This window comes from Balaenoptera musculus, chromosome 13 (genome assembly GCF_009873245.2).
Source record: "Balaenoptera musculus isolate JJ_BM4_2016_0621 chromosome 13, mBalMus1.pri.v3, whole genome shotgun sequence".
In the NCBI taxonomy this organism is placed as follows: Eukaryota; Metazoa; Chordata; class Mammalia; order Artiodactyla; family Balaenopteridae; genus Balaenoptera; species Balaenoptera musculus.
The window spans coordinates 67,254,837-67,273,405 of NC_045797.1; the positions used below are offsets into that span (position 1 = coordinate 67,254,837).

At 41.2% G+C, this 18,569-nt stretch overlaps 1 protein-coding gene across 1 annotated transcript in view; it reads left to right on the top strand.

Moving 5' to 3' along the window:
* ALK (ALK receptor tyrosine kinase) overlaps window positions 1-18,569 on the top strand; it is a 738,293-nt gene that overhangs the window by 541,220 nt on the left and 178,504 nt on the right. Inside the window, exon 6 of the mRNA XM_036872826.1 lies at window positions 15,695-15,822. Coding sequence (XP_036728721.1) covers window positions 15,695-15,822 — 128 coding nt within the window. The remainder of the gene's footprint in view (window positions 1-15,694; window positions 15,823-18,569) is intronic.

Here is an 18,569-nt window from a genome sequence, read left to right on the forward strand (position 1 = left end):
AGTGTGGCCCTGTTGATTGGGAGTTTTGCACTGTCTTTCCGTATAAGTCACATTCATGACACCATGACACCATAGCCACGATTTTCAGTTTCAATTTCTCTAAGATGGAAATAATTTTAGAATACTCGTGAACCAATCTGAAGGTTTTGGGATTTTTAAGTGTTTTTTCCCTTGATCTTTTCTGTTGCCCCATTCACATCTAGTTAAACAGCAATTATTTTTAGTGACTTACCTCTACTAGTCTTCACAAAGTAATTCCAATTTTTCTTGCTCATGTTGTATCAACTTAATGAGTACAATTGGCATAAACAGAATTGGGAAAAGCTAAAGTAGCTCAAGTGATAGGGGTGGAAAGTATAGGAGTACTAGAGAGTAACCTTGAACATTCAGTAACCTTAAACATTCAGAGCAAGGGTATTCCACTGAAAATAGAATGTAGAGATTATGCTAATCCAGCAAGCAAATTGGTCACCGGGAGGTCATTTAAGAACATTTCTTCTACTAACATTTTTTCTTACAACTGTGGCTATAATCAGTCTACTCCCCTCCACCCCACCCCCAGTGATTTAGGGGCGAGGTCTGCAGAGGTCGACTCTCAGTCTCCTCTTCGTGGCCTGGTATATAGAATGTAGGAAAAAACTCTCAGCCAGGGACCAGGGTGGATATCTGCCTGCCTCCCACAAACCCATGTATTACAACCTGGTTATGATGATGTGGAACTAGAGGAGAGAAGGAATTAGACAGCCTGGGGCAGCACTGGGAGAAGCCAAAATACTTCTTGGATACGGCCTTTTCTGAGCACTGCTATTCTTCAAATAGTAGCCACCCCCAACCCACTAAAAAGCTCTTCTATAAAACTAGCTATTTACATTTAACATAAATTTACACTTATGTGCAATATAGTAGAAAGTGCAACAGTTTTGAAGATAAATCGTCTCCGGTTCATATCGCCTCTTACCATTTACTACATGGGCAAGTTTATAAGTTCTCTGAGCCTCAATTTTCTCTCTTATAAAATAGGGATGACAATATCTGTTTCATGCATTTATTGTGAAAATTAAATGAGATAAAGTGAAATAGCTGCCTTAAATCCTTTCTGGAATGAAGCAGAATGTAAATAAACACAAACACACAAATAAATGAAATGTATATCGAGTGCCTGGCACAATGTTCCCTGGGGTATCTGCATTTGCGCATTTGTCTCTTCAGCTCCACATGGGAGACTGGAAGGAATCCCAAAAGTTTTGGTGTTCTGGGGTGGGAGACTCTCCACAGATCCCTGAAATCCCGTCACACATGGTCACTCTCCTGTTTCACCTTCTTGTAAAGTCATTCCTTGTAAGGTCATCCGCCATAGTGGGTGTAGGAGAGAAAAGAATCACTAACATAATAATAACAGTATTAGGTAATGCTTACTGAGTGTCAGCTAAGTACAGTACATGTCTTAACCCACATGGTCTTCACCACACCCGTATAAGGCTCTATTATTATCCCCACTTCCTAATGATGGAACTGGGCACAGAGAGGTTAGGTAGGTAGCTGGCCAGAGGTCACAGCCAGTAAGAGGCAGAATTGAGCTTATAAAACTGGAAGTCTGCCTCCAAAGTTTCCACTCTTAATTAATATATTTCTCCTGAAGGAAGGAAAGAAAAAGGGAAGGGAGGGAGTGAAGGAGGAAGGAAGGAAGGAGAGAAGGAAAGGAAGGAAGGAAGGAAAGAAGGAGGGAAGGAAGGAAGGAGTGAAGGAAAGAAGGAGGGAAGGAAAGAAGGAGGGAAAGAAGGAAGGGAGGAAAGAGGGAAGGAGGGAAGGGAGGAAGAGAGGGAAGGAGGGAAGGAGGGAAGGAGGGAGGGAGGGAGGAGGTAAAATTAGAAGAAGCTAAAGAGAGGCCAGGCAAAAGAGCCCAAAACCATTCAATTTCTTTCTTTGCTCAAAAGGATGACAGAAGAATTAGGGGAAACACAGTTCGGGAACATTTTCTTAGCTCCCACCTCAGGAAAGCTGGGCCACCTTCTGGATGCCTGTCACCCATACAGTATCTCTGATGTAAATCAAAACTGCTTTCCAGCTGCCAGTGCTAAGGTCGCAGTAGAGTCCACTGTGGCCCCAGGGAGCCCAACCCTGTCTCAGCACCCCTCTGCTCCCACAGCTCCCCTCCAGCAGAGCCAGAGGCCACCCTCAGCCTCAGGGCAACTCTTTTCCACCACAGGCTCGTGGGAACCACGTCCTGAATCAACCTGAAACCTAGTTTCCATCCAGAGCCGATCCTCTCCAGGGCACATGCATCTAACTTCTGGGGAATTTTGAAGGACAAGGAATAACAAAGCCAGGGCTACTTGGGTAAAAGACCCCACACCACATGCCAAGTGTTATTATTATTACAGAAAATTAACTAGCAACAAAGGACTCTACAGTAAAATTTACATTGATCTGGCATTTTTTACTCCTGCTCTCTCCCATAAAAATGCTTTAAAAGCAGGCTGATTTAATGGAAACAATAAAAAGTAGTGCTGAATGGTTTATATTTGCTGCAGAATTACTACAAGGTCTATTTTTAAAAAACCTTGAAAGTTATGTGTGTTTTTTTCCTTTAGGATAAGATTGGGGAGAGAAGTGCAATTGATTTTTTTTTTTTTTTTTTATTGATCTAGGCAAGCTCCCACAGGCTCAGTTCCTTATTTCTAACGACTCTTCACACCCACGTCCGGACACTTGTCAAGAGAGAGTCTTAGCAAAGGGACATGAGGAGTAATGTCAGCTGTGAGGCCTGAACCTTGACAGTGTTATGCTTGGTAATAATAATAATCATACGACTGAGCTCCGTGTGCAAAGGACGTTGCTGGCTGTCTAATTTCTGTGGTTTCCATCACCCTCAACTTAACCCATGAGCTTGGCTATCCCAGCAAGGGGTTAGTCGCCACCTGAATGACTTGGCCCTTGTAGCCACTACAGAACGTGAGAGTGACCACATCTTTTAGCTTCAGATCCCCAACCGTGTTCACCAGGGCCAGAAGTCGAAACAAAGGCTCAGGAAGACATGGTTTCTAACCTCAAGAAGCTTAAAAGAGACAGTTTAGGGGGGTGTTCATAGGGACTATGGAGTCACTTGAAGCTGGGTTTAAAATTCAACAAGAAGAGCAGAGCATACAGTAGGCCTTCAATAAATGTTAACTGTTGCTGTTGATCACATTATTAGTGCTGTTATTATTATCACTGGAATTGTTGTGCTTGTTAATATTCATATTGCTAAAGATGGCGGTGTGGGAAGAAGTGGAGTTAGTGTCTCCCCACAACTAGGGTGCCTGCGGCCGCTGGTCAAGAACCCTAACACCCAAGGAGATGGGAGGAACCCCAGAGTGAACTGGTAGGATGTAGGGGGACTGAGGGGGGAGGAGAAGTGGAGGCCAGACAGGATCTGCGCCCCTGAGGCTGGGGAGGTCAGGAGAGGCAGGCGGGAGGGGCTCTCCAGGAAGAGCGGAAGACAAGTGGAGGGCGATCGCCTGGCCCACTGGGGCCCTGGGAGCCTGCTGAGCTCCCAGGCCAGTACCCTGCCCTACAAACCCCCCTCCAGGCCACGTGGGTCTTTGCGGGCATAGGTAGGAGGCCAAGGGGAGAACAGGAGAGGCAGGCAGGAGGGGCCCTCCCAGACCCCAGAACTGAGGAGCAGGAGAGAAGAGGAGGGCATTTGTCTGGCCCACTCAAGCCCAGGAAGCCTGCTGGGATCCCAGGTGAGGTCCCCTGCCCTCTGAGGCAAGGGGTGGGGGACAGCCTGGGCCCCTTCTGTTCCTTGAGCCTAAGCCCCACCCCTGCCCCCACAGCTCCCAGGGCCTTTTCCAGCCCTGTGAGTCTAGAGCATTGGCCCCGCCCACCACCCAAACCTCGCCCTTGCTTAGACCCCGCCCTCCACAGCCAAGGCATTCCCCCCCACTTTTTTTTGTTTTCCCTCCTCCTCTTTTTTACTATTGTGGTATTAATGTACCTTCCGGTTATTGATTCATCTATATTTTTATTGTTACATTCTTTCTAACATATCTGTTAGTTTCCTAGTCTAATTTTATTTTTTACTTTGTTATTGTTCTTTTTTTTTTTTTTTTTTGCTACCCCACGTGGCTTGCGGGATCTTGGTTTGCGAGCCCAGGGTCAGGCAGAAGCTCCTGTGGTGGAAGCTCCGAGTCCAAACCACTGGACTAACAGAGAAACTCAGACCCCAGGGAATATTCATCAGAGTGAGGTCTCACAGAGGTCCTCATCTCAGCACAAAGACCCAGCTCTCTCTACCCAATAGCCTACAAACTCCAGTGTTGGAAGCCTCAGGCCAAACAACCAGTAAAACAGGAACACAATCCCACTCATTTAAAAAAAAAAAAAAAAAGGGCTTCCCTGGTGGCACAGTGGTTGAGAGTCTGCCTGCCAATGCAGGGGACACGGGTTCGACCCCTGGTCTGGGAAGATCCCACATGCTGCAGAGCAGCTGGGCCCGTGAGCCACAATTACTGAGCCTGCGTGTCTGGAGCCTGTGCTCCGCAACAAGAGAGGCCGCGATAGTGAGAGGCCAGTGCACCATGATGAGGAGTGGCCCCCCACTTGCCACAACTGGAGAAAGCTCTTGCACAGAAACAAAGACCCAACACAGCCAAAATAAATTAATTAATACAAAAAAATGAATTGGCAAAAAAAAATGTCACAGATGAAGGAGCAAGGTAAAAACCTACAAGACCAAATAAATGAAGAGGAAATAGGCAATCTACCTGAAAAAGAATTCAGAGTAATGATAGTAAAGATGATCCACAATCTCAGAAATAGAATGGAAGCACAGATTGAGAAAATACAAGAAATGTTTAACAAAGATCTAGAGGAACTAAAGAACAAACAGAGATGAACAACACAATAACTGAAATGAAAAATACACTAGAAGGAATCAATAGCAGAATAACTGAGGCAGAAGAACGAATAAGTGAGCTGGAGGACAAGATGGTGGAAATAACTGCCGAGGAGCAGAATAAAAAAAAAAGAATGAAAATAATCGAAGACAATCTCAGAGACCTCTGGGACAACACTAAACTTAAGACAATCTCGAGACCTCTGGGACAACACTAAATGCACCAACATTCAAATTATAAGGATCCCAGAAGAAGAAGAGAAAAATAAAGGGTCTGAGAAAATATTTGAAAAGTTTATAGTCGAAAAATTCCCTAACATGGGAAAGGAAATAGTCACCGAAGTCCGGGAAGCACAGAGAGTCCCATACAGGATCAACCCTGGGAAAAACACACCAAGACACATATTAATCAAACTAACAAAAATTAAATTCAAAGAAAAAATATTAAAAGCAGCAAGGGAAAAACAAAAAATAACATACAAAGGAATCCCCATAAGGTTATCAGCTGATATTTCAGCAGAATCTCTGCAGGCCAGAAGGGAGTGGCAGGATATACTTAAAGTGATGAAAGAGAAAAACCTACAATGAAGATTACTCTACCCAGCAAGGATCTCATTCAGATTCGATGGAGAAGTCAAAAGCTTTTCAGACAAGCAACAGCTAAGAGAATTCAGCACCACCAAATCAGCTTTACAACAAATGCTAAAGAAACTTCTCGGGGCAGGAAACACAAGAGAAGGAAAAAACCCACAAAAACAAACCCAAAACAATTAAGAAAATGGTAATAGGAACATACATATCGATAATAACCTTGAATGTAAATGGATTAAATGCCACAACCAAAAGACAGACTGGCTGAATATACACAAAAATAAGACCCATATATATGCTGCCTACAAGAGACCCACTTCAGACTGAGGGACACATACAGACTGAAAGTGAAGGGATGGAAAAAGATATTCCATACAAATGGAAATCAAAAGAAAGCTGAAGTAGCAATCTCGTATCAGATAAAATAGACTTTAAAATAAAGACTGTTACAAGAGATAAGGAGGGACACTACATAATGATCAAAGGATCATCCAAGAAGAAGATATAACAATTATACATGTTTACGCACCCAACATAGGAGCACCTCGATACATAAAGCAAATGCTAACAACCATGAAAGGAGAAATCGACAGTAACACAATAAAAGTAGGGGACTTTTAACATCCCACTTACACCAATGGACAGATCATCCAAACAGAAAATAAATGAGGAAACACAAGCTTTAAATGACACAAAAGACCAGATAGATCTAATTGATATTTATAGAACATTCCACCCAAAAGTGGCAGAATACACTTTCTTCTCAAGTGCACATGGAACATTCTCCAGGATAGATCTCATCTTGGGTCACAAATCAAGCCTCAGAAAATTTAAGTAAATTGAAATCGTATCAAGCATATTTTCTGACCACAAAGCTATGAGATTGGAAATCAATTACAGGAAAAAAACTGTAAAAAACACAAATACATGGAGGCTAAACAGTGTGCTACTGAATACCCAAGAGATCACTGAAGATATCAAAGAAGAAATTAAAAAATACATAGAAACAAATGACAATGAAAACACGACGACCCAAAACCTATGGGATGCAGCAAAAGCTGTTCTAAGAGGGAAGTTTATAGCGATTCAATCTCACCTCAGGAAACAAGAAAAATCTCAAATAAATAATCTAACCCTACACTTAAAACAGCTAGAGAAAGAAGAACAAAGAAAACACAAAGTCAGTAGAAAGAAAGAAATCATAAAGATCAGAGCAGAAATAAATGAAATAGAAACAAAGAAAACAGTAGCAAAGATCAATAAAACTAAAAGATGGTTCTTTAAGAAGATAAACAAAATTGATAAACCCTTAGTCAGACTCATCAAGAAGAAAAGGGAGAGGACGTAAATCAATAAAATTAGAAATGAAAAAGGAGAAATCACAACTGACACTGCAGAAATACAAAGGATTATAAGAGACTACTACAAACAGCTTATGCCAATAAAATGGACAACCATAAAGAAATGGACAAATTCTTGGAAAGGTACAATTTTCCAAGACTGAACCAGGAAGAATTAGAAAATATGAACAAACCTATCACAAGTAATGAAACTGAAACCGTAATTAAAAATCTTCCAACAAACAAAAGTCCAGGAACAGATGGCTTCACAGACGAATTCTATCAAACATTTAGAGAAGAGCTAACACCAATCCTTCTCAACTGCTTCCAAAAAATTGCAGAGGGAGAAACACTCCCAAGTTCATTCTACAAAGCCACCATCACCCTGATACCAAAACCAGAAAAAGATATCACAAAAAAAGAAAATTATAGACCAATATCACTGACGAAGATAGATACAAAAATCCTCAACAAAATACTAGCAAACAGAATCCAAGAGCACATTAAAAGGATCGTACACCATGATCAAGTGGGCTTTGTCCCAGGGATGCAAGGATTCTTCAATATACGCAAATCAGTCAATGTGATACGCCACATTAACAAATTAAGGAGTAAAACCATATGATCATCTCAATAGATGCAGAAAAAGCTTTTGACAAAATTCAACACCCATTTATGATAAAAACTCTCCAGAAAGTGGGCATAGAGGGAACCTACCTCAACGTAATAAAGGCCATATATGACAGACCCACAGCAAGCATCATTCTCAATGGTGAAAAACTGAAAGCATTTCCACTAAGGTCAAGAACAAGACAAGGATGTCCACTCTCTCCACTATTATGCACCATAGTTTTGGAAGTCCTAACCACAGCAATCAGAGAAGAAAAAGAAATAAAAGGACTAGAAATTGGAAAAGAAGACGTAAAACTGTCACTGTTTGCTGATGACATGATACTATACATAGAAAATCCTAAAGATGCCACCAGAAAACTACTAGAGCTCATCAATGAATCTGGTAAAGTTGCAGGATACAAAATTAATACACAGAAATCTCTTGCATTCCTATAAACTAACAACAAAAGATCAGAAAGAGAAATTAAGGAAACAATCCCATTTACCATTGCAACAAAAAGAATAAAATATCTAGGAATAAACCTTCCTAAGGAGGTGAAAGACTTGTACTCAGAAAACTATAAAACACTGATGAAAGAAATCAAAGATGACATAAACAGATGGAGAAATATACCATGTCCTTGGAGTGGAAGAATCAAAATTGTGAAAATGACTATACTACCCAAAGCAATCTACAGATTCAGGGCAATCCCTATCAAACTACCAATGGCATTCTTCAGAGAATTAGAACACAAAATCTTACAATTCCTATGGAAACACAAAAGACCCTGAATAGCCAAAACAATCTTGATAAAGTAAAACGGAGTTGGAGGAATCAGGCTCCCCGACTTCAAATTATTCCACAAAACTACAGTAATCAAGACAGTATAGTACTGGCACAAAAACAGAAATATAGATCAATGGTACAGGATAGAATACCCAGAGATAAACCCATGCACATATGGGCACCTAATTTATAACAAAGGAGGCAAGAACATACAATGGAGGAAAGACAGCCTCTTCAATAAGTGGTGCTGGGAAAACTGGACTGCTACATGTAAAAGAATGAATTTAGAACACTACCTAACACCATACACAAAAATAAACTCCAAATGGATTAAAGATTAAATGTAAGACCAGACACTATAAAACTTTTAGAGGAAAATATAGGAAGAACACTCTTTCACATAAACCACAGCAAGATCTTTTTTGACCCACCTCCTAGAGTAAGGGAAATAAAAACAAAAATAAACAAATGGGACTTAATTAAACTTAAAAGCCTTTGCACAGCAAAGGAAACCATAAAGAAGACAAAAAGACAACCCTCAGAATGGGAGAAAATATTTGCAAATGAAACAACAGACAAAGGATTAATCTCCAAAATATACAAACAGCTCATGGAGCTCAATATCAAAAAAACAAACAATCCAGTTAAAAAATGGGTGGAAGACCTAAATAGACATTTCACCAAGGAGGACATACAGATGGCCAAGAGGCACATGAAAAGATGCTCAACATCACTAATTATTGGAGAAATGCAAATCAAAACTACAGTGAGGTATCACCTCACGCCAGTCAGAATGGCCATTATCAAAAAAGGTAGAAACAATAAATGCTGGAAAGGGTGTGGTGAAAGGGAACCCCCCCTACACTGTTGGTGGGAATGTAAATTGATACAACCACTATGGAAAACAGTATGGAGGTTCGTTAAAAAACTAAAAATAGAATTACCATATGACCCAGCAATCCCACTACTGGGCATATACCCTGAGAAAACCATAATTCAACAAGAGACATGTACCACGACGTTCATTGCAGCACTATCTACAATAGCCAGGACACGGAACCAGCCTAAATGTCCATCGACAGATGAATGGATAAAGAAGATGTGGCACATAGATACAATGGAATATTACTCAGCCATAAAAAGAAATGAAATTGAGTTATTTGTAGTGAGGTGGATGGACCTAGAGTCTGTCATACAGAGGGAAGTAAGTCAGAAAGAGGAAAACAAATACCGTATGTTAACGCATATATATGGAATCTTAAAAAAAAAATGGTACTGATGAACCTAGTTGCAGGGCAGGAATAAAGGCGTAGACATAGAGAATGGACTTGATGACATGGGGTGGGAGGGCGAAGCTGAGGTGAAGTGAGAGTAGCATCGACATATATACACTACCGAATGTAAAATAGTTGGCTGGTGGGAAGCAGCAGCGTAGCACAGGGAGATTGGCTAGGTGCTTTGCGATGACCTAGAGGGGGGGGTTAGGGAGGATGGGAGGGAGCCTCAAGGGGGAGGGGACATGAGGACATGTGTATGCATATGACTGATTCGCTTTGTTGTGCAACAGAAACTAACACAGTATTGTGAAGCAGTTATACTCCAATAAAGATCTATTTTAAAAAAAATTCATATTGCTGGGTTCAAGGCTGACCTGTGTTGTAGAGAATGATCACGCACGAGGTGGGACCTCTCCTAGTTGAGCACTCAGGTCCCCTCCATGTCTCAATTACTATAACTCTCTGATTCCTTGTTTGGGTTCTAGGTCCTTGGACAAGAGCTAGTTTGATGGCTTCCCATGGCCCTGCGCCTTTAAAGATGGGGCCTGTGGGCAAATGGGGAGTCAAGAGCTATACAATGAATCAATCCCAAAACTTCCTTCAACCCCTGCAAATTCCCCGGTCCCTAGGTTCCTCCTAACAGGGAAGGCATCATTATCACTTGAATGGATGACAGCTAACAATAATGAATTGACTTGAACTTTCAGATTAACTCAACTCCACTGCAATAAAATTTTGGCCCAGAATGTCAGAATCTTGTCTGATTTAACAGAAATCTGTTCATGCGTTTGTTCTCTTGTTCAACAAATATTTGTCGAGTGTCTACAATGTATCAGGCACTGGAGACACAATGATGAATGATCCATCACCCTGGCTTCAAGCAGGTGGAGGTTTGGGGTGGGGGGGAGTCGGGGAGCGTGGCAAGACACAGAGGACCTCCTTCCTATGAAAGTGAAAAACATTGACTCCCACCAGACAGGACCACTCTGTTTTCTGAATACACAGTCTGTATGGGCTCTGCTCATGTGCTTATGCCAGCCTCTCTTTCTGCATTGCCCTTTTCCCAATTCCTGCCCCTTCTTCATAACCCATCCTCAAGTTACACCTCTCCTGATCAGTGGATGTGAGACATCATTTTGCCCTCTATGATTCAATAGTATGTAGTGCTTATGCCACTCACTCAGCTCCTCTATACTGCCATTCACTCTAAAATTCGGTACATACTTTTACTCTTTCTCACTTGTCTGTGAGCTCCTTGAGTACACAACTAAATCCTAAACTCTAAGGATCCCCAGAGCATTTAATACGTTATCTAGTGTGCAGTGATGCACCAATAAATACCTGAGAAGTGGAATTCAATTCAACAAATTCTAACCAAGATCTAGACACAAGGCATCTTTTCACATGCTATAGAAAGGTGCAAAGATAAATAAGAGGATTTTACTCCAAAGTGAGATGGGGGCCTTTAGAGAGTTCTGGGCAGAACGTTGATCTGCTATCATAGTCCAATGCTAATATATTTTGTTGTAGGAGTGTTTCAACATAATTTCTTTTAACTAAAAATTTTTCCTGATTTAAACAAAAGGTGGCTGCTATTCATAAATTGCTAATGCCTTTCTTACCTTCTTTTACTTACGTTCCTCTCCACTTGAATCTTGTAAATGAATTGAGATGCAGATAATTTCATGGACCAGTGTCATTCCAAGAAAAAAGCTCTGGTCTTCTGTAAGAAGAGCTCCTGCTTATTGAGGCCCCAATAAGGGTATTCCTTTGTGTATATCCTTCTCACAAATCCACACAGAAATCCAGCAAGCTAGGTATTACGACTTCCACCTTAAAAATAAGGAAACAGGAGATCAGAGAAATTACATCATTTGCCTAAGTTCACTTAGTAGACGGTGGAGCTGAGAACTGAATGTAGGCGTCCTGATACTTTAGCAGCTAAAACCATCTCAGAAAGGCATTTCATTGATTGGCATGTATGTTTGAGGGCTCACTTTTGTAAGCCAGCCCTACATCAACATCATGCCTATTGGAATATCACACAGCAGGGAAGTAATACACATTCCTCTGTTTTGTCAGCTGACATCCATGGCCCTCAAGTGCTGTCAAAAAGTGACCCTTCATCCTGGACTTACAATAACTTGGTGCCTTCATCCTTTTGAGACACGCTGCCAACGCTTCGATCTCATCAGCAGCTTGCCTCACATCAGAAATGCCAGACAGTTTCCTTTAAACATGTAGAGACTAACCTGGTATGGAGCAGTGGGGACCTCAGAGATTCTTTTTGTTTTCATGTCAGATCTTATGATTTTTTGTTTCGTTTTGTGTGTGCATTTTCTGACAATGTATTTCACTGTCTGACTGACCTGTCTATCCTCAAAACCCAGACTGGTGATTTCCTCTAGCAATGCTAAGTCAACATATCCTTCTTTATCTCTGTGATTCTAGTGACATGAAATGTGACTGAATATACAGACTGATCCATGGGTCACATTGTCTCCTGTTCTTGCAGTTGTGGAGAAATAATATATTTGATTTTAAGCTTTGGTCTGTAGGTAACCAATGTGTGACCTTGAGCAGCTCTCACCATTTCTCTGAGGAGGGTGGAGCTGAGTCTCTTTGGAGAAATAAGTCTGTGGTTCTTTGACTAATCATTCTTCTTCCACCTTGTATAGAATATTATCGGTCCACTGAAGCTTTCAGGGTTTTGGTAAAGTGTTTTGTCACTAGAACTCAGGCAATTTTCTAGAAAAGTATAGGCATTAGATCAGTATGAGACCTTGGAGAACTTTTAATTCAACGGCTGCATTTTGCTAATGAAGAAACTATAACCCAAGGAGGTCCCGTACTTACCTTACCCCATGCAAATCCAGGACCAGAATCTGGGACTCAGCTCCCAACTTAGTGGCCTTTGAATATATTACTTCCAGCCTCCAGGTCAGAAATGGACCTTGATATTCACAGACCAATCCTCCTGCCTTTTTCAGTGGACTCTGATTTATTCATTATGGTGTAACCACTCAGCAAAAATGTGTAGTCAGTTTTTTTCTCAGCAAACTCACACAAAGTTGGAGACACTTTCTCTGCTTGAGAATACAATTTGATCAGAAAACACCCCAAATTTCAGGCATTCAGAGTAAACTACCTTGTTCAAAGTCATCAGGCAAATGGTGGGCAGAGCCAGAACTGGAAGTGGAGAGCTCCAGAGAGCTGGGAGATAATGGATGGTGACAGGCCATCCATACTGTGCTTTTGGCTTCCCAAAGTCCAGATGGCCTCCCCTCACTGTCATACTGATTGACTGAAGCACCAGTGCTGAGATGGCCACAAATCCCCAGCACGTGGATACAGCTGCACGTTTGTCTCTAGGAGGCTCTAGGTTAGAACATAACCTTCCCCTTTGCAAGCAGAAGTAGAGTTGCCACCAGCCAAAGAGGAAAGCAGGACCCTAATGAGCAAGTTTCATGACCACTGGGATGTCAACAAAGAAAATGGAGGCAGAGAAAAAAGAGAGCTTGGGTTTTTTTCACAGGGTTTTTGCTGTCTCTTACACAAATCTGAGCCTAGGTCTAAGCTTGCCCTTTTTCAGTCCCAACTTCCCTGGTTATAAAATCATGTTTGGCAACTACTCTGAAAGTTATTAAAGTTGCAGCAGGAAACTATGGGAGGCCAGAGAATTTCAGACAAAAGTTATTGCATCAGTAACTCAGAAACGAATCCCTAAAACTCTTGACACATTTTTCCAGAGGGCTAGTGCCAATACAGAAATGGAAATCGTTGTCAAGGGCCACTGTGTACCTGGAATTAAAATCCATCATTCCTCAGAGCAGAGAGCTACGATTTTGGAAGAGTATGAATAGTCATGCCTTTTATCACCATATTTCCTCGAAAATAAGAGTTCTTTATTTTTCAAAAGAACAAGAAAAATTCTGCTCTCTTTGTCTTTTTCCTTAAGGACCCCTCATTTACATTTTCTTTACAAATTTTTTTTCTTTGACAGTCACACATTTAAACGGAAGGCTTCCTTTTCCTTATTCAATTGCACTGGTTTTATTTTGGATAGAAATCTTGTTGGGTACAGTAACAGAGAACAAACTACAACTGCAATAATCCCTTCTACAACATCTATTGTGGGGAAACCTATTACACTTTTTTTTTTTTTTAACATCTTTATTGGAGTGTAATTGCTTTACAATAGTGTGTTAGTTTCTGCTGTATAACAAAGTGAATCAGCTATACATTTAATACACTTTTATTAAATGGCTGAGGCACTGGCTCCAGTGATCTGAATTAACTACCGAAGAGCACAGAAAGGGAACAGAAATGCCTTCTGCCTTCAGCAAAGCGCACTGCATGCCCAACAACATGGCAGGGACCGGAGACAAAAAACTCCCATCCAGGAACACCCACCTGAAAGACCATAGATTGCCTTAGGCGACGCCTTCATTACCAAAAGTTAACAGATGGAAAAGATTTAATGGGATCTTGGGAATCCCCTTGCTGTCCAGCGGCTAGGACTCTGCGCTTTCACTGCCGAGGGCCCAGTTCAATCCCTGGTGGGGGAACTAAGATCCACAAGCTGTGCAGTGCGACCAAAAAAAAAGATTTGATGGGATCCAGTGTTAACAAGCAAATAAGCAAATGGAGAAATGGGCCTTCTGATTCACTGTTGGAGGACTGACAATATCCTCAGAGTTTTAAATGTACGTACACTTTGACCCAGGTTCTAAGAATTTGTCCTAAGTTAGTATTTACATAAGCACACAGGGTTAGCCTCAGCATGAGAGGAAAAATCAGGAAAAATGCAATAATTGACCTGACCATGTAATTTATATTCATTGTCTTGTGACATACCATTGAGTGGCAAAGTGCAGTCGCAGCAAGCTTATGTGTGTATGACCTTATCTGTGTAAAACTGTAGCTAAAAGGCTGTTCACAAGAGGTGTTCACCATGGTAGTCTCTGGATGAGCTTCTGGGTGACTTTTACTTTCCTTGACCAACTTTTCTGGATTTTGAATATTTTTTATACTTGGGGTTTGGGAGGGTGCTTTAAAATTTTTTCAATCAGAAAGCTAGTCTTTCCCTAAGTTCCTTAGTACTCGTACTGCCGTACCTAAGCCCAACCTAGTGGTAAGATACTATGAAACATTGTGATGAGTTCATGGGTGTATCCAAATGTCAAAATTCATCAAATTGTACACTTTTGTACATATGATTTGTTTATTGTACATCAATTACACCTCAATAAAATTGTTTTTCTTTAAAAGGAAAGAAAATACAAAATAGTCCAGGTAATTTCCATTCTCCACACAAAATTGTCAAAATAACTATATATATAAAAAAAACCTGAATCAATTTTGGAAAGTAAATTTGATGTTCCAATCAGTGACAGGAGGCTACTCTAAGAGGTTAATAGCCTGAGTGAGGTGTAAAAATGTTCATTTAGCTTATTCTCCGTTCTCCAGCGGTGTCAGTGTCCTTGATTATAGATAGATGCAGTGCTCAGTGTTTGACCTGCTTCCGTCTTCTTCTGTTTGAACCTTTTTGCAGAGTCCACGTCAATCTTAGGTAACTTTTACCCCAAAATACATGCTTCAGTGCACTTTAATTTTCCTTCAGTAAATAAATAGCACTTGCTAGCTTCCCTTAAGTAGCTATATAGCAAACCTGAGGGTTCTGAGACTTTGGGATCTGATAAAATTACAAAAACCAAGCATTCTTTCCAAAGATAATTATGATAACACTAATAAATGCTTTGAAGACGATTCCTTCACTCTGCTGGCAGATTTTCTCAGGCATATATATTCTTTTCCTGTAAGACTAGCTACTGAAATAGTCCAAAGGTCTGCAGTTGCCTGAAAAGTATGACAAAAGGAACACCAGTGGCTACAGTGGGTTTAAGAATTGGGTCTCTGAGTTAGCTGGACAAGAAAGAAACAAATGTGTGTGTGTTGCCGTCAGAGTTATCCTCAGAGTTTTAAATGTACATACGCTTTGACCCAGGTTCTAAGAATTTGTCCTAAGGCAGTGTTTACATAAGCACACAGCGTTAGCCTCAGCACAATCAGAAAGAGGAAAAAGGGTTCCACCTCTTGGTGCAGCATGAAGAATGTGGGCCAGTGCAGGGGTAGGACCTCTCTGCAGGTTAGGTCTGCTTCTCATCACTGTTTTTCTATGCTTTTCGCCTCTGCTTTCCAATGCAACCAGTTGGACTGTGCTGCAGGGAAGAATTGGGCGCCCAGAGAACCCGTTCCGAGTGGCCCTGGAATACATCTCGAGTGGAAACCGAAGCTTGTCTGCAGTGGACTTCTTTGCCCTGAGGAACTGCAGCGAAGGTATCTGAATCTCGCTTTCCCCTCCACTCCTTGGTAGCTTGTTGTCTTAAGTGGGTCAATAACCTGCCGCCATGATTAGCTGGGAATGTGCACACTTATATAGAAATGTCTACAGTGCTTTGGGTCTGATTCTGAGTATTGCCAAGTGCTCCATAGCTCAGCTGATCAATTTTCAAAGATTGAGTATAGTATTATATCTGCTTAACTTAAAACTTTATCAAATAGAATATAGTCTTTGTTAGATAACACATTAGCTTAACTCCCCTGGCTGTCAAATGCTTTCAGCTATGGTTTTGTTTTGTTTTGTGGAAATTTTCAAATGTTTACAAATGCATAGAATAGTGCAATGAACCGCCATGTACCCTCAACCCAGTTTCAACAATTATCAACATTCTGCCATTTTTGTTTCACCTATATCTCCACCCCGCTAACTTGATACTGATTAGTATTTTACTTTTTTTCCTGAGCTAAAATTTACAACTATGCATTTTTAATGATTTGATTTAAGCTGTCATTAAGGGACAATGTGGGAAATGGTTATATGTGAATTTTTCTGCTTATTTTGTAAAAATCATTAGGGCATGGTCCACTGTGTCATTGAGTTTCTTTTGCATAAGCCCTACATTGTGAATTTATTTCAAGATTTATTACCAAGAGAGGACATCTCTCTCCTGAAGAATAATTTGTTGATTTTTTTTCTTTTTGCCTTTGTTGCCAGGAAACTCTGAACTAAATGCAATACTTAATCACAATAATTATATCTGTGTAGTTTTTTGTTGAGCTTATTTCCCCCTCCCTCTACAGAGTTTTTGATCTTCTATTCTTATTTTCAAGATCATATTTTGTATGTATCTTTCATTAGACGTTGCCTCAAGTCTGATTGGTATGCAGGATAAGATAGACCATAAATACATATATGAAGTCGATCTTCCCTTGATTCTTCAGAAGACCTAGGGTCATAATTATAAACATCCTTTATTATTTTCCACATGTAGAGGGTATACAAGATGGGCTTGAATTATACAAATCTTCAGGAAAAAAGTTGCTTTCGTTGCCACTGTTCTCCTGCTGTGCCTGCCTCTTCCCAGAGGTTAAGTGGGAAGGGAGCTCTCACCTGTGCCATGGAACCTGTGGTCTGGAGGCCCAAGAATGAAGTGTTGACAGAAAGGAAGCCTGTGGCACTCCCAGACCTAACCTCTCCATTTAGACTGTTCATGAACAACCATGAAGGCCCATAACACACAGCCATCTGTTGCAGGTAGAGGCCCCGTTTTGAATCTGGAGCTGGTATACAAAACGGACTCCCTTAGGTAGGGAACCCACTGACCACCCAGTTGCTTACGTTGCTGTAGCTCTTCATTCATTGCTGGCCTTGCAAGAACTTTGAAGAAGCGTATTTGTTTCTTTTTTTCTTTAATCAAAACTGGTTTATGTGTGGGAAAAGGAGAAGTCACCATAACATGATAGATTGAACTTCAGTTCAAGTTGAAAAGTTGCTTAGCCTGTGATGTGAGGCACTGTACAAGAAACATGTGGTTTGGGAGAAAGCCAGGAGCTTGTACAAATGTTTCCACACTCACGAGTTTAGGGATTTGTGAACGTCTCTGGACATCACCAGTGCTCGCAGATGTCAAGGGTCTACCTACGTACCGTCCAAAAGAGGCCATGTCTTGAAATGGAGCCGGTTAACAGGAATGTGTCAAGGAGAAGGCATTAGTTCCCAGAATTGGCCTAATTGCATTTGAACAACATCAGGAGAAGGGAATAAGTGACTACAAAACTCCAGATATCAGGCCCAGCACAAATAGTCCTGCAAAAATTCTTTGTACCTTTGTAAGATCTCAGCCAGTTGTGCACAATTTTCATCCCTTAGAACTTCCTTTCAGCTACAAAAGTTTTCCTCTGTAGCTTATGTTGCATTTGCAGCGACCTGCTGCACAGTTTAAAAGACATGTTTCTTTTCTGCTTCTCTACCCTTATGAAGCCAAGAGAGATGACCTCTCTGACTTTCTCTAATGATCCAGAAAGTGTTTCTTCTGGCAGGACACTCTCTTAAGGAGGGAGAAAAGAAGTCTTCGTTTGATTCCCTAGGGGAAGTGGACTGGCCAAGAGACCTAGGGAGGTTCTCATGGCCCAGCTACCTTCCTTCAGAGGCTCCAAGTCCAAGAACAGATGGTTGCCATAGGGAAGCAGGTGTCCTTTACGCTCCTTCTCAGGCTTAGAATCCTGTGGCCACCAAGGGGTGTGAAGGGATCACTGTGGATCTGTGTAAGGCAGAGAAGAACAAAGTGACCCCAGTGTGTCCTGAGAACTTCTAACTCTTCCTCCTGTTATGGAACAAATTCAGGTGCATATCAGTTGGTGTGGACAAGTTGCAAACATAAGAAGCACCCTAAAGCTACCCTCATATATTTAAAGGGAAAGAGTTGTTTTGGAGGCATACTCAAGGCCTATTTGATATAGACAAATGTCTGTGTTTTCTGAGGTCGTTGCTTTAGTTAGGTCATGAAGAGGAGGAGATAAGAGGAGAGAAGTAATATCTTTGAGAAGGTGATGCTGATGACAGGCTAGCCAGGTTGTTAATAGGTTTGCAGGATGTCTGGTCTACTTCCTATAGAACTCTACAACCCTTCCTTGTCCCACCTGAAAAGAGATGCCATTTTAATTAAACTGGAGAAAGGGGAAGTTGGACAATTCTCCTCGCATAGGAGATGATATCTATCTGTGGGTGTCATCAGGGCAGAGGT